At 41.0% G+C, this 15,982-nt stretch overlaps 1 protein-coding gene across 14 annotated transcripts in view; it reads right to left on the bottom strand.

The window, feature by feature from the left end:
- Nucleotides 1-6,100, bottom strand: part of CAPRIN2 (caprin family member 2) — a 43,879-nt gene extending 37,779 nt beyond the window's left edge. For 7 of the 14 annotated variants that reach the window (XM_047787282.1, XM_047787284.1, XM_047787285.1 and 4 more), the window contains exons 1-3: nt 5,864-6,045; nt 4,522-4,787; nt 2,336-2,398 (exon numbers count right to left, since the gene is read on the bottom strand). In XM_047787282.1, the coding sequence (XP_047643238.1) occupies nt 2,336-2,398; nt 4,522-4,773 (315 nt within the window). In that variant the 5' untranslated portion in view covers nt 4,774-4,787; nt 5,864-6,045. The other 7 variants (XM_047787292.1, XM_047787290.1, XM_047787291.1 and 4 more) reach the window with 3 other exon arrangements.
- Between the last annotated feature and the right edge of the window lie 9,882 nt (nt 6,101-15,982).

The raw sequence follows: 15,982 nt of genomic DNA, 5'->3' as shown, positions 1-15,982 counted from the left end.
CTAAATTTCTACCTTAAGCATATATTGCTTATTATATAAGATGTTATTTCCCAAAAGTATCACTAACTATATAATCATGTCTAAAAACTCAATATTCAATCATTTTATATTTAGTAAATCTATTATGTAATAACTATTTAAATGTTATGAACTATTCTAAGTACTAGAAATGAATAAACAAAATCTCTACTTTAGTGGAATGTAGAGACAAAACTTTACAGTTTGTCAGAGAAGTGCTTCTATTACGAAAACTGAAGCAAGGAAGGAGTTACGAGTGTGAACGGGGGAATGGTGGTATGGTATTGTCAGGACATGCCTTACTGAGATGACCTTCAAATAAAAAGCTGAAAGAGGTTGGGAACTGAACCATTTAGACATCTAGGGAAAAAGCATCCCAGGCAGTAGGAACAGAACATGCAAAAGCCCTGAAGTAGAAGCATGCCTGGGACGTCTGAGGACCACTAAAAAGGCCAGTGTTGCTGAGATGAAGATGGCAAGAGAGAGAAGTCTAGGAAGTGCAATGAAGATGTAAAAGGAAGCAGGGAGCTTATTTTGTAAGGCCTTATAGGACACTCTGCTGCTGTGATGGAAATCAATGGGGACTCTTGAGCAAAGAAATGACCACCTGACTTGTATTTGAACATGATTACTGAGGCTACTAAGTTGAGAATCGACGTGAGGAGAGAGAGCAGAAATAGAAAAACCTGTGAGGAGGCTGTTACAGTAACGCAGATGAAAGGTGATACGGCTTGGACCAGGAAAGCAGAAACAGAATTTATGAGAAATGATCAGCTTCTGGATTTATTTTGAAGGCAGAACTGACAAGGCTTGCCAGTAGGCCAGATATGAACTATGAGAAGAAAAATGAGATATTCTCCAAGGTTATGGGCAACTCTATCCTTCTAGGTCATCAAACCATCAACTGGCACAGCAAAGATTAGAGGAAAAAGTTTTGGGGTGCAGAGTGAAGTAAGAGTTTGCCAAAGGCAACTGGCCCTAGAAATTAGAGTTCAAAGGACTGATTTGTTGGCAATATAAATTTGGCATCTGTTAGGATATTACTCAAGAAATCAAAGTTAGTACTACAGAAGCAACATGTAGTTGTGAAGGCACTAATGACATACTGAGATGTAGGTTTGCCTAGCTGGAGCTCTGAAATATAGCAGGTCATCAACATTTCTTAGAGAGCTACTGTGAGAACCATCAACCTCTCCACTTCCATCCCCTATATTTCCCCAAAGTCAAAAACACTACTATAACAGAACACTTCTTCCAAGAATATTTACAAAAAGTAAAGTTTCTTCACTTTTAAAGTTACTGAACATACCATGACTACTTAAAAACAAAGCCATATTAAAACTACCGGATATCCAGCAAAGTCCTTTCACCAGCTCTCTGACCACATCGTTCTTGGAGCTCAGACAATTCAAATCTGTGCCTCAGCAAAACTGTAATTTACTACATCACAAAAATTCTAGGTCAGTGAGGAAGAGCCAGTATGGGAAGCGAAAAGTCCTTGAATGCCAGTATCTATGATATACAGTGAAAAATATTAGCTAAGAAAAGATAAAAGACAAGAGATCTACAAGCTAGATTAAATAGCTTTTAGATTGTGTCCCTTCTTAGGTAGGAGATATGATCGGGTCAAAATGGAAAATATCAACAAAATTTTTTTTTTAATTTCCATACTGCAGAAACTCTCCCCTTCACCATATTAAATAAAATGTGCAATTACCAGGTAATTCCAGGGCAAGGTAAACAATATTTTTAAAGGCTGTAAATGGTAAATATTTATAGCAAGTTTTTTTTTTTTTAAAGGCCAGATATATCTCTGACAGATAACCATGCCTCTTAACAAGGACTATGGTAATCCGGGATAGAAAAAAACAGGGAGAAACCATCAAAGGAATTAAGGGGAAGCAACCTAGCGAAAATCAAGGCAAGCTGTAGTAAATACTCTTTTACATTTTAGAGCAGAGTGATGTTGGGTTTGGAATATACCAGTCAACAGTAGGAATCTAGATTATTCCCCAATCTTCTTTAGTCCCCTCTGATGAAAATTTAATTTAAATCCATATGATAGCTCTTAGTGAGAGTCTACATTTTCACTCTTATTGAACAATGCACAGTGCCATCCATACCATCTACAAGAGTAAAAGAAGTAAGATCAAAGCTATGAGATCGAATAGGTGAAGACAAAGTCCTTTGAAAAATTCAGCGGATTCTCACTCTTCTTTTTTAGCCTATCAAATCTTTGGTCTCCCCTAAATTCATCTAGAGTTTTATTATGAAAAGGAAACCGGCAAGTGTGACCAAAAGATCATAAATCACTTACCAACTGGTCTGGATTAAGTTGCTCTCCATTTTTCAGGCGATCCTTATAATCTTCCAGTTTGAGCTACAAAAGAGAAACCAGTATTTACTATAGTCTGATATGACATTCCATAACAATTTTATTGTAAAAATACCAGACCATTTCTGATGAAAACAAAATTCTTGAAGCTATCAGCAATCGTAGATGAGTTCCAATCAGGGAAAAAGATACTGCACACAATCAACATTAGTCTGCAATTACAAAAGCAGAAATAAAACCCTTCTCTCTCTCTCCTTTTTTTTTTTTTTGGCTGCGCCTGTGGCACGCACAAGTTCCCAGGCCAGGGATTAAATCTGTGCCACAGCAGTGACAACGCCAGATCCTTAACCCATTGAGCCATCAAGGAACTTTGTAAAACCCTCTTCTGTTAATGGCCCCTATTTATAATTAGACTACTTGACATACAGGGATTTAACTAATTAATGTGCTCCTAACCAAGCAGTGCTCAATCAGGGGCAATCTGCCCCCTAAGGATACATGGCAACATCTGCAGATATTTCTAGTTATCACAATTCTGGGGACAGGAGGGAGGCAGAGGGAGGCATCTTTGGGTAGAGGCCAAAGATGCTGATGAACATCCCACAATGCACAGGACAGCCCCCCTCCCCCCACAACAAGGAATTACCCAGCACAAAATGTCAGTAGTGCTGAGGCTGAAAAATCCTGCTCTAATCTCATGCTTAAACTGTTACCTGTTGAATTATGTAGGCGGCTCTCCATAGGAAACTTCCTAATGGAAGTACAGAAATGTAAAAGAATTAAGGTAGCCTCAAATTGAAGCTAGAATTATAGAATTATAAACTAGAAATCTAGAATTATAGTAGCCTTGACTTCAAGCTATTTTTCATACAAAATTTGATATAAATAAATGACAAATAAACTGCATTTATTGTCCATAATGACATGACCTTATATGATATTCTAAAAGCAATGTTTAGGCTTCTTCCATATTGGCTTTATAGCTTTAAAATGCTTTCCCAGAAGTTTGAAACAAAACTATGAGTACGGACAAAATTGTTACTCAAAATTAAAAAAGTAACATAGTTAAGCTGAAGAGTATAATTATACATGTACATGTAGTTCCTCCACCTGGGGGAAGACATTAACATGTCTCCATCAATAGGTCCAGCTTTGAATAGATTCAGCTCTGACTAGTTTCCCACAGTGGCAGGAAATTTGTGCTGACCCAGGCACATTCACCTTATCACACTTGTGATCAACTGCATGCATTCAAAAGACAACTGGTGAGAGCTAGGGCTACAGAGAAGCTACTAGTAACTGTCCTTTATTCACCATCTTCCTAGTGTGTGTGTTGGGGTGGGGGGTGGGAGGGAGAAAAAGAGAGTCAACCAGACTCTTAAAAAATGTCTTTACCCTCCTCCATTAAAAGCAACTTTCCCAAGGTTTAACTAGATCTTGGTATAAAAATATCTAAGAGTTCCTAGGTCCAGGCAATTAGTAACTCACCTCACTATCACAAGCAAAAGACAATCATGACACAACAAAGCAATGTGCAGTACTGTTTCACAGGCTACATGACTCAGGAAATGAGGAATGATGTGGACCTTTACATCAGCATTTATTGTAACGTCAGGCTGGTTATAACCCTGACTATCTTTACAAGGCTCTCTACAATGCTTTCACCTACCAATCTTAAACAATCACCTAGCAACACAAAAATCAGTGCTAAGCCATGTTCTGGCTCTACCATCCTTAAAGCTTCCAATGACTGCAGCAGCTATACTGCAATATCAACTGCTGCAGAAAGTCACAAGGAAAACAAGCTAAAAAAAATCAGGCTATTACTCATCTATGAAAAGAAACATTAATACCACACTCAAGGAATTAATCCAACCTAAAGTAGCTAGCTCTTCAAGTATTTCAACAGTAGCATGCATAATAATTTCACTGTGAAGAATATTTTTATTCAGGTATCCTGTCAAGCCAAACAGAAAGTGTTTAATAATGTCCACTATTTAGCCTACTCGTATGTTTTCAGCCAGTTAAATCTCAAGGTTACTTAAATTTGGGGGAAAGAAATCTTTAGAAAGGAATACCCATGCGTCCTGATAGAAAGCAAAAATGTCAGTTCCTTAATCCTTATTTAAAGTGATGAATATATAGGCTGGGAGAAAAAAAAAAGTTACCTTCTTTTTCTCGATGTTTCTGATTTTGTGTTTAAGGCATATGAGTCCATTATCAATATATGTCTCATATGCCTGGGAAGGAGAGGCAGCAGAACTGAGAGTAGACTGCAAGGGGCTCACGGCCCTCTGGCTGTCCCCATGCTGACTGTGGTTCACTTGGGTCTTGGATGACTTCATGTTCCCCTCTTTCCCCTCCTCTAAATGGCCTGAAGGTGACTGGTAACCAAAAGGAGATGAAGAGAGTTGCACCATTGAAACAGATGAGGCTGAAGGAGGGAAAGGGGAAAAAAAAGTTAAGTATAAAAGTAAATTAGGCCTAGAGGCTTTAAATTCCCCTGAAAAGTCCAGACCCACGCCGTCAAAATTCTCTTCCACAGAAGTGAGCTCAAAACCCAATGATGCGTTAGATACCGTACTTCCATTTCACAGTCTTGGAAGCAATTAGTTCCAAGCACTGGCGCCTTTACGTAGGCAAAAATCTACAACATGGGGGATGGTTCCAGAAATTCAATTTCCCACATAGGGAGGAAGAGCAGCTATTATCAAGGAATGGCTTCCGAACTGAGGGCAATCCACATTCTGAGTAATTTCTATGGTCAAATGATGACACACACACAAAATAAGCTTTCCCCATTGGGACAAGGCAGCCATTCCAACCCGTTTACATTACCTCTCACCACCAGCCCCAACTCTAATCACTAACAACGACATTTAAAAGAAAATCCCGAACACACAATTCTTTTACAGCTCTCATTCACTAAGACAAACTTCTTGAGCAAGAATGCTAACTTCCCTGTGATTGTTCTGGGGCCTACTAGGCAAGGTACTCTATCAAGCTGCGAGCGCCCCAAGTTGGTGTTCCGTTTTGTGGAGACTAACCCAGAACCACTCACACCTAACCGGTTTCAGGGCTCATCCCAGGGAGCTTTACAGTGTTCCGGTCCGTGGCCCTCACACCCCCCCCACCCCCGCACGTCGGAGCTATGGCCCCCACTCCCCTTGAGTAGCATCCCCAAAGCAAGGGCATAACAGGCCCCACGCCGACGCCGCGGACCCCAAGCCCCCGCAAGGCCCGCGCGAGAGGCGTCTCTACGGGGCTGGCACTCGGCGGCCCGAAGACAGCGACCCCCCGCCCTCCCCAGAGTCCTCGGGACGCCGAAGCACCCGGCCGGGACCACTTCTGCAGGTACCTCCTGCAAGAAAACGCACAGGCCACCTGCCTCCCAGGGCCCCGCCCCGAGGATGCCAAGCAGCCCAGCACCTCACGGCGTCGGCCGCCCAACTCTGCCCACCCTCGCCGGCCCCCACCACGCCGACTCAGGCCGCCGCAGCACGGCTTCACCTCCGCAGGCCGCCGAGGCCACTGCCGCCGCCGCTGCCGCAGCCCGGGCCCGCCTTCGAAACCCGGCGGGAGCCAGGAGAGCTGCGGAGGTGGACCGGCGCCACCCCGCACTCGCGTCTCCTCCTCCCGTCTCCTTCCTCTCCCCTCCCAGTCCCCGCAGGCGGCGTCAGCGGCGCCGGGCACCCCGCCGACCTCGCCGCTCTAGCCCAGGTCCGCCCTCAACGCCGCGCAGCTTATATAGGCGCGCACCCCAACCGCGCGCGCGCGCAGCCTCTGGCCGCGGCCGCCTCCTCCTTCCGGTGCCTCGGCCCCGCAGCCGCGGGCCTCCGCCCGGGGGACGTTTGCACCAGGCCCAGCTGCTGCGGGAAGTCGGTCGCGAGAGGGCGCGTTCTCCTCGCGATTGCGCAGATTGCGGGGCACCAGGTGGACCCGCTGAGTATGGGAGAGCCCGCCGGCCGCAGTCCCGGCAGCGTGCCCGACCTTGCTGATTGCATCCAGTAGCAACTGGATGTGCGACCTTGAACAGGTGATTTGGATTCTTCAGAAAGCGCCGCGCGCCCTTTGTGGACTTGCCGGTTAAACCGAGCTTGAGCCTCTGGTGTTTTCGGTAGGCACTCTTAAAATGCAGGGGTGCCATTGTCCCCTAGACTCCATCCTTCACGGTAGGATGGAGAAAGTCGCCGTTTCCTCAGAAAGAACTCGGCGTATAAGAACAGAATATTCCAAACCATCATTGCTGTAAAAATGGAGTGGGTGACTCTGCAACCTTCAGTAATATTTGTTTATTTAGGCTGTGTTATTTGTTGCTTCTGAACACTAGTTCGTTGGCGCTCAGAGAAAAAAAGCCAATAAAAAAATCTTGGTAAGGTTGCATTAAATTAAGAGAAAAGGCTGGAAATACCTCACTGTTTCTGGAGCCGAGTAGTGGAAAAGATAGTGTTTCTTCTGCTGTACTTCAAAAGAAGAAGAGAAAAAAATGGAAAAACAAAAATCAGGAGTTACCTCAGCCCCAACATGTGTCCAGCTATTACACCAAATAGAACTGTTTTAGATCCTGTCCCTAGGGCTTTGATAAAAATTATTTAGACTAGCAAGAGAAAAACAGAGGAAAGTCAGAAGTGTAATCAAGGAAACAAAAGTCAAGTTTAAAAAGTTTTGGAAGAACCCACCCAAAAATTATCATGATTTTTTAAAACCATTTCTTGAGATAGTATTTTGCCAGTTATTATCAATGTTCTTTTTAGTCCCTAGTAATCTAATATACCTTCTTGTTGCAGTTTAGCTTTGAATCCCTGACCTTGAAGGTGAGACAAATGTTAGACTGTACAATTGTTTCATTGTTTGTAACTAGAGAGAGAATAGAAACTGTTGAAACTGAGAGAAGGAAGGCTATGCCTTGGCCCTTGAAGAAGCAAAAAAAAAAAAAAAAATTGGCCTAGTAAAACAAAACAAGGTGAAGGACACACTTTAGGATCAATGAGCTGGCGCAAAGTTACAGCACAAGTTATGCCCCTTGTAGCCTGAAAGAATAATGAACCTAAGAATGGTATTTCTTAGTAATCATTAAATGATTGCCTTCTAATTGACCAAGAACAAACTATCCCTTGGGTCGTATAGATGTGACCATAGAACCTAAATATTCCACTAAATGGAATAATTCTGAATAAATCTGTACAGTTTTATTTCCCAACATGGATTAGAAAATGAATCAAGAATGCAAAAGTGAAAATAATTAAATTTCAAGCCCAGTAAGGTACAGTCTGTATTAACACAGCATAGGAGATAGTAGGAGATTGTACCTTATAGATAATATTTCAATGATATCTTCTGAAAAAAAGAAAAGGAGAAGGTGATTCAGAAAAAAAAATCTTTCCTGCTAGAAAAGATCTCCGAAGCCCATGAATCTGGCTTATTTTGAAAGCACATGCCCCCCCCCATTTTTATTTGATAGAGATTTTGTTTACTTTCCCCTCCCCATTCCCTATTTTCTACTCCTTGATTTGTTTTGCCAACAATGAGGCAATATTTGTGGAAAGCCACCTCCAAGCTTAGTAATGAATTACTGTAATTCAAATACGATAAAAAGTTGTTTCAAATAACTGTGGGAAGAATATATTCACTCAAAAAATATGGATTGTTATGTCAGTTATATCTCAATAAAGTTGAGGGGCCTACACTTGTTGGGCACCAGATAGGTGTTGTGTGATAGGCAGACAGTGGTGAGTGAGGCATATATAGCCCTGCCCTCATTGAGCTGAGTGAGTATTCAATAAATGCTGCAGGAATAAATAGCAAAAACAACCAGCTCAAAGTAGAAAAACAAAATAATAAAGAATTACTGTGGACCATTTGATTTCTCAAAAACAGTTGCACTTTACCTCCCTTGAAATTGTGATGGTTTTAAATACGCATTGTCCGGTAAATGCATGGTTCCTGCTGGGACAGTTATGCTGTAGTCAATTAAAATAAATGCAGCTTCGTGTTGTTGAAACTGGAAAGATTAATTTAGCAAAGGATGTTGAAACTGGTAACATTTAAGTGGAGATATGAGAATACGTTAGATATTTTGTTATGGGTGATAGAAGTCTGCTTCTCAGTGGCTTACAAGGGTTTGTGGAATGTTGCACCTAAAAAAAAGAGAGAAAGAGAAAGGGGGGGGGGGGAAGGAAGCCTAAAAAAGAGATTCCCAGGGAACAGTTAACATAAAATATTGTTCTAAAATATTGCACTTTCGCATATTTTCAAATTCATGGAGTGTCTCTTCAAATACTTAAGGAGAGAAACTTATGTAAGTGAAGGACTGACCAATATAGACTTCAGGTAGAAAAAAAGAAGTTGCAATAATTCTGATAGTGTTAAGGTTAATATTTTTGTGGGCTTTTTTTTTTTCATGAAATTATAGCACCATATTCCCAGTGGTTTTGTTGAAGCTCTTTTTCTGTATTAAAATTTATGCATTAATAGTACTTCACCAGTAAGTCCCTTCGAAATAAAAGTTCTTAGGAGAGAAATGATCAGTGTTGAACTTGTGAATGTGTGTGTGGTTAATAATATCAAGCCCATAAAAATACTATTTTTGGGGAAGGGGGGAGGGAGTGGGATGGACCAGGAGTTTGGGGTTAAAAAATGCAAACTATTACATTGAGAATGGAACGACAATAAGGTCCTTCTTTGCAGCACAGAGAACTATATCCAATCTCCTGGGATAGACCATGATGAAAAATAATATTTTCAGAAAAGGATATATATATATATATATATGACTGAATCACTTTGCTATACAACCACAATTGGCACAACATTGTAAATCAATTATACGTTACAAGAAAAAATTGTTTTTAAATACTATTTCTGTCCAATTTTGAAGTAATAGTATAGGTTAACAGCACAGACTTAGGAGTCACACACACCTGGATTTGATTCTTACTAGTTCACAGTGATCTTGGACAAGTTACCTAAATTCTCTGGGCTTCAGTTCCTTCAGCTTTACAGGAGAGGTAATAATATTTGCTTAATGGTGTTGTTAAGGACCTCATTTTGTTGATGAAAAGGCACATCCTCTACTGAGGTACCTTCATTTGCGTCTTTTCCAACAGTGTGGAGCCTGGCATTTCTCCTGGTAGCCTGAGGAGAACTAGAGTATTTTAGGGCTGTGAAACCTCTCCCCTTATTTTAAAGACATGGTAAGTAAAGCTTCTAGATACTTCAGACTTTACTGAGGAAGAATCTAGGCCTCCTGTGCACTAGTGCAAAGTTCATTCCCCACAGCATCAACCCTCATCCTTACTGCTTCCATAGAGAATAAATAAGGTGTAGAAATAGGCAATTACACTGACACAATTGGAAGCAAAAAGAATAAGCAATGCAGTGTTACTGTATCTGATAGGGATGGAGGAGGCACAGGTAGTTGTAGAAGTCCCAATAAGGGCTCATAGATAGAGAGGGAAAACTAGGGAAATTTGAAGAGATCACTATAAGTTAATAATTGCTCAAGAAAGCCATCAGAACAAAGTAGGCTTGCTGGACTAGTGGAGGGGCAAGATTTGCCTCAGGTCATTGGGTGGGGGAGTGGGATGAGGCCTGCATTCAGCTTCAGACCAAGGGCAGGAGTTTAAGGACCACTCTTCTACTGATTTGAATGCCAAATACCAAGGAGGAGCTACTCCTCCAAGAAAGAGGAAGAGGCGGTCTTTTCTGACCCCTACTCCCCTTGGATGATAAAACTGTGGCCCACTGGATCCCCGGGACAGAGCCTCCTTGCCTGCCAGCTTGCATCTCTCACAAGAGTTCTATCCTAATAAATCTCTTTTTTGCCTATCACTTTGTCTCTCACTGAATTCTTTCTGCCCAGAGGCATAAAGAACCTGAACCTTAGTAAATCCAGACAGTGAGTGAGTGATTCCAATTTAAAACTGTGGATTCAAGTACCAATCTGGGTTTAGGCTGGGTTCAGGCCATTAGTGCTGTCAGTTTCATATCTTCAAAGAAATTACTTGAATTAGACATCCTAAAATAGTCATATCTCTTTTGATTCAATAGCCCTTGTTTTAGCAATCTCTCCTATGGAAATAATCAGTCCAGACAATAATTTATTTATAAAAATGCTCATCACAGCTTTTTTTAAGTGATGAAAAACTGTAAACAAAAACTTAGGCATTTGGCCTAGGGAAATACCTCAATAAGGTGACTCTAACCCATGAATTATAATTCAGAAAGTACAAAAAATCTTTTTAAATACTATTAAATGACATACAAAATTTTAAAAAGCAGGATAATAACATGATATGACATTATTTAGTACAGTTGTGATTTTGTAAAATATTTAATTTTAAAGTGCAGGGAGGGAGTTCCCACTGTGGTGGAGCAGAAACAAAGCCAACTAGTATCCATTAGGATGCAGGTTTGATCCCTGGCCTCACTCAGTGGTCTGGGGATCCAGCGTTACCATGAGCTATAGTGTAGGTCGCAAATGGGCTCCAATCCCACATCGCTGTGGCTGTGGCTGTGGCACAGGCACAGAGCTATAGATAGCTCCAATTCAACCCCTAGCCAGGGAACTTCCATATGTCACTGGTGTGGCCCTAAAAGAAAACATATATAAATAAATAAAATTCATGGAAAAGGCTAGAAGATAAAATTAAAGAAGAAAACCTCTTTACTTGTATATCATATGTTTATTCTATTTTATTTTATTTTATTTATGGCCATGCCTTCACCGTTTGGAAGATCCAGGCCAGGTATCAAACTGCATCACAGCAGTGACAATGATGGATTCTTAACCACTGAGCCACAAGCAAACTCCACATATGTTTATTTTAAATAGCAAAGGAGACCAAAAAAATTTCCCCAGAACATGAAAATTACCACTATTAATTTTTTGCTTACATCCTTCTATATATATTATATCTATATAATCTTTTTATAAAAATAGGAATGTACTACACATATTTGGCAATTCTGTCATTTTCACTTAAAACATGGTACACATCTTTTTATTAAAACAAATTTTAAGTTTCAGTTAGCTTTGGGTGCTAGAATTTCATATGATTCTAATTATCTTCTTTTTAGTTTCCTGCGAACAAGTAAGAAATTAGAAAAACTGTAAATAATGCTTTCCTTAAAGTATCATTTAGAGACCTCATTATTTAACAGAAATGTTAATTGTCCAAATGGGACCCACAACAATAATATATAATAGTAAATATTTGAATAGATGGTAATCTGTATAATTCTTCCCCCACAAAAGGACAAGTATCCTGTATGAAACATGAAAAAGTTACCCTAAAAGAAAACCTACAATAGTATAAGTTATTTTGTCATTTGAAAAACTAATTCTTGGAATTTCCGTCATGGTGCAGTGGAAACGAATCTGACTAGGAACCATGAAGTTGCAGGTTCAATCCCTGGCCTCACTCAGTGGGTTAAGGATCCAGCATTGCTGTGAGCTGTGGTATAGGTTGCAGACGTGGCTCAGATCTGGCATTGCTGTGGCTCTGGCGTAGGCCGGTAGCTACAGCTCCTATTAGACCCCTAGCCTGGGAACCTCCATGTGCCATGGGTGTGGCCCTAAAAAGACAAAAGACAGAAAAAAAAGAAAGAAAGAAAAAGAAAAACTAATTCTTATTTATTGTTAGTTCAGTATTTATCACATAAATTATTTACTCATTTTTAGTAACCAAAACATCTTAAAACATTTCTATTCCTTAGATGTGACACTAGAGGCACAGCAAAAAAAAGAATAAATAAATAAATTGGACTTCAACAAAACTGAAAACTTTTGGTTCTTCAAAGGACATCATCAAGAAAATGAAAAAGCCCATGTTGCCACAAATGCCATTATTTTGGTTTTTTTTGTTTGGTTTTTTTTTTTGTTGTTTTTTTTTTGTCTTTTTGCTATTTCTTTGGGCCGCTCCCATGGCATATGGAGGTTCCCAGGCTAGGGGGCAAATCGGAGCTGTAGCCACCGGCCTACACCAGAGCCACAGCAATGCAGGATCTGAGCTGCGTCTGCGACCCACACCATAGCTCACGGCAACGCCAGATCCTTAACCCAATGAGCAAGTCCAGGGATCGAACCTGCAACCTCATGGTTCCTAGTCAGATTCATTAACCACTGCACCATGATGGGACCTCCTGTTTTGTTCTTTTTTATGGCTGAGTGGTAGTCCACTGTATGTATGTACCACATCTTAATCCATTCATCTGTTGATTGATGCAATTAGAGATTCTTATACTAAGTGAAGTAAGAAAGAGAAAGACAAATACTATATAATATCACTAAAATATGGCACAAATGAACCTATCTACAAAACAAAAACAGACTCATGGATATGGAGAACAGACATTTGGTGCCAAGGGGGAGGAAGGAAAAAGAGGGATGGATGGGAAGTTTGGGGTTGGTAGATGCAAATTATTATATTTAGAATGGATAGGCAATGGCGTCCTAGCACGGGGAACTATGTCCAATCTCTTGTGACAGAGCATGATGGAAGAATATATGAGGAAAAAAATATATATGTATATATATGACTAGGTGACTGTGGTGTACAGCAGAAATTGAATCGACACTATAAATCAAGTATACCCTAATAAAAAATAAATTTGATTTAAAAAACACAGCCCATAGAACTGGAGAAAATATGTGTAAATTACATATCTGAAAAGGTACTTATACCATCAGTAATATATATTATATTATATACAATGTTATACATTTTTATATAAGAATATGCAAAGAACCCTATAACTGGATAATAAAGACAAAGCAATTTAAAAATAAGTAAAGAATCTGATTAGGCATTTCTCCAAAGGAGATATACAAATAGCCAATAAGGACCAGAAAAGATGTTCAACATCACTAGTCATCGAGGAAATGCAAATCAAAACACGGTGAGATACAACTTCACACCTACTAGAATGGCTATAATAAAAAAAGACAGGTAATAACAAATGTTGATGAGAATATGGAGAAATTGGTTGTCCCTCTCATGCACTGCTGGTATAAATGTGAAATTGCACGCCCCTCTTTGGGAAATAATTTACCAGTTCTCAAACAGTTAAATATACAGGTTCCATATGACCCAGTAATTCCAAGTATATACTCATAGATATATACTAAAGAGAAATGAAAACATATCTCCATGCAAAAATGTGAACACAAATTTTCACAGCAGCATTATTCAAATTAACCAAAAATTAGAAACAAACCAAATGTCCATCAACTGGTGAGTGGATAAATACAATATAGTATACCCATACAAAGGAATATTATTCAAGCATAAAAAGGAATGAAGTACTCATACATGCAAAAGCATAGATGAAAAAAGAAATAATTTTTTAAATCATAGACAAATCTTAAAAATAATATGCTACAAGAATGATCCAGACATAAAAAGCCACATACTATATTAACATTTATATGAAATGTCCAGAATAGGCAGATCTATAGAGAGAGAAAGTAGATTCGTGGTTGCCTAGAGCATGGGGAAAATTCTAGGAGAAAATGGGAAGTAACTGTTATTGTATGTGTGGTTTCTTTGTAGGGATTAAAATGTAAAGTTGATGGTAATAATGATTGCACAATTCTGTGAATATACTAAAAATCATTGAATTGTATACTTTAAATGGGTGAGTTGTTTGGTGTCATGGGTTGATTTATGTCCACTAAAAAGATACGTTGAAATTCTAACACTTAATACCAGTGAATATAACCTTATTTGGAAATGGGCTTTTTGCAGATGTACTCAGTTAAGATGAGGACATACTGGATGAGGGTGAACCCTAAATCCAATGATTAGTGTCCTTTTAAGAAGAGGGAGATTTGAAGACACAGAGAAGAAACCAGCAAGGTCAGACTCTGGAAGAGGAGAGAATTGGCTAAAGGAGGTCATGGAATCTGATCCTGCTGCAGTCAGGAAGCTGATTAAAGCCAAACACTTTCGGAGCTACCAGGCCATTTGTATGATATAATCTGCGGAGCTTCTGGTCCATTACTTTTAATAAACCACTAGGGGAGGGGGGCCAAGATGGCTTAGTAGGAGGATGTGGAGCTCACTCCCCCTCCCCCAAAACACATCAAAAATACATCTACATATGGAAAAATTCCCACAGAAAACCAACAGAAACTGGCAGATCTCCTACACAACCAAAGCTACAAGAAAGATCTCCATGTAAAGAGGAAGGATGGGGAATAAAAGGTATTAAGATAAGATCCTGGGAGGGATCTATAAAGAAAAGAAGGTCCACAGGAGCAGACCCTTACCCTGGGGAGCCCCCCTTGCCAGCTGGGAAATCCGCTGGAACAGATAGAAGGGCTGGAGAAGCCTAAACTCTGCTCATAAGGAGTGTGTACAGATTGGCTTGCTAACAATCAGGGCAGAGAGAGACTTCCACTGGCAGCTGCTGCCTTGCCATACTTCCAGTCCAAAGGGGTGAGTGCCCTGGCCCCACTCACTCAATGCTGCAGCCTCACACAAGATCAGAGAAGAGAGTCACTCTAGCAGTACAGAGACAGACTGGAGTGCCTGGAGTGTGATCTGGGCCCAATCCCAGAGACCAGTGTTAGCATGGCCCTGGGTGGTGCCCCAGGAATGTACAGTGGCCTGGCACTGAATCTGGAGCAGACAGGCCCTGGGAGAGGACAGGATCTAGCTGTGCAGAGACAGCCCTGAGGGCCTGGAGGGTGGTCCAGGAGGAACTGCGGAGGGACCCCATTGTTAGCCCATGCATGGCAGCAGTGGTTCCAGAATGCACAGCAGCTGGGTAGAGAGGCCCTGGCAGGAGTATATGATGGTTTGTTTCCATGTACTCTGTGCACTCCAGCTTCACCCACTCCACACCACCTGGAGGCAGACTTGAGGTGGACAGACCCAGGGAGAAGTCAGCCATAGAGGCAGCCCAGGTCCCAAGGGGCAGCACAGCCACCTGGATTCCTGCTGCCATGAAGGACTCGCCTCCAGCCCCAGCCTACTCCACTCCACAGCCAAGCACTAGGTCTGGGATGAACACCATAGAGAAAGGGACTCAACCTTGGGCTGCTTCTGGGCAGAAATGTGCAACACTTGCACTGGCAACACATAGGTTCACTGTGATCCCACAGGCCTTACTTGCTTCAGCAATCACCTCCTTTGGGGCAGAGCACACATCCAAGGGCAAAGGAACCTCATCAAACCCAACCCTTCGGGCTTCTACTCTGATAGCTGGGGAGAAGATCCCATCCCTGATGGGGCAGTGACAGCTATGGAGCAAAAAGGAAGTCCCACACCACATTCAGCAAAGGCTCTGGACACAACACAAATCACACCCCCAATAAAGGCAATAAGGACCAGCACACTCTAAAGAAAAACATGGCTCTCATATTCATACCAAAACCAGCTCTTACGCTAAAAATGTTGGACTTTCATAATCCACACAGGGACAATTCCACGTAAAAACACCCCTTCAGACCACGGTAAATAACTGTTTCCCATAGGCTCATAGAAACAGAGAAAGTTAAGTAAAATGAAAAAGCAGAGGAACTATTTCCAATTAAAAACAGGATGGAATTCCTGTTGTGGCTCAGCAGGTTAAGAACCTGAGGTAGTCTCCATGAAGATGCAAGTTCAATCCCTGGGCCACGCT

Source organism: Phacochoerus africanus, chromosome 7 (genome assembly GCF_016906955.1).
Source record: "Phacochoerus africanus isolate WHEZ1 chromosome 7, ROS_Pafr_v1, whole genome shotgun sequence".
Classification (NCBI taxonomy): domain Eukaryota; kingdom Metazoa; phylum Chordata; class Mammalia; order Artiodactyla; family Suidae; genus Phacochoerus; species Phacochoerus africanus.
Note: the sequence above shows the minus strand (reverse complement) of the source record. Positions and strands in the feature narration are given on the sequence as shown.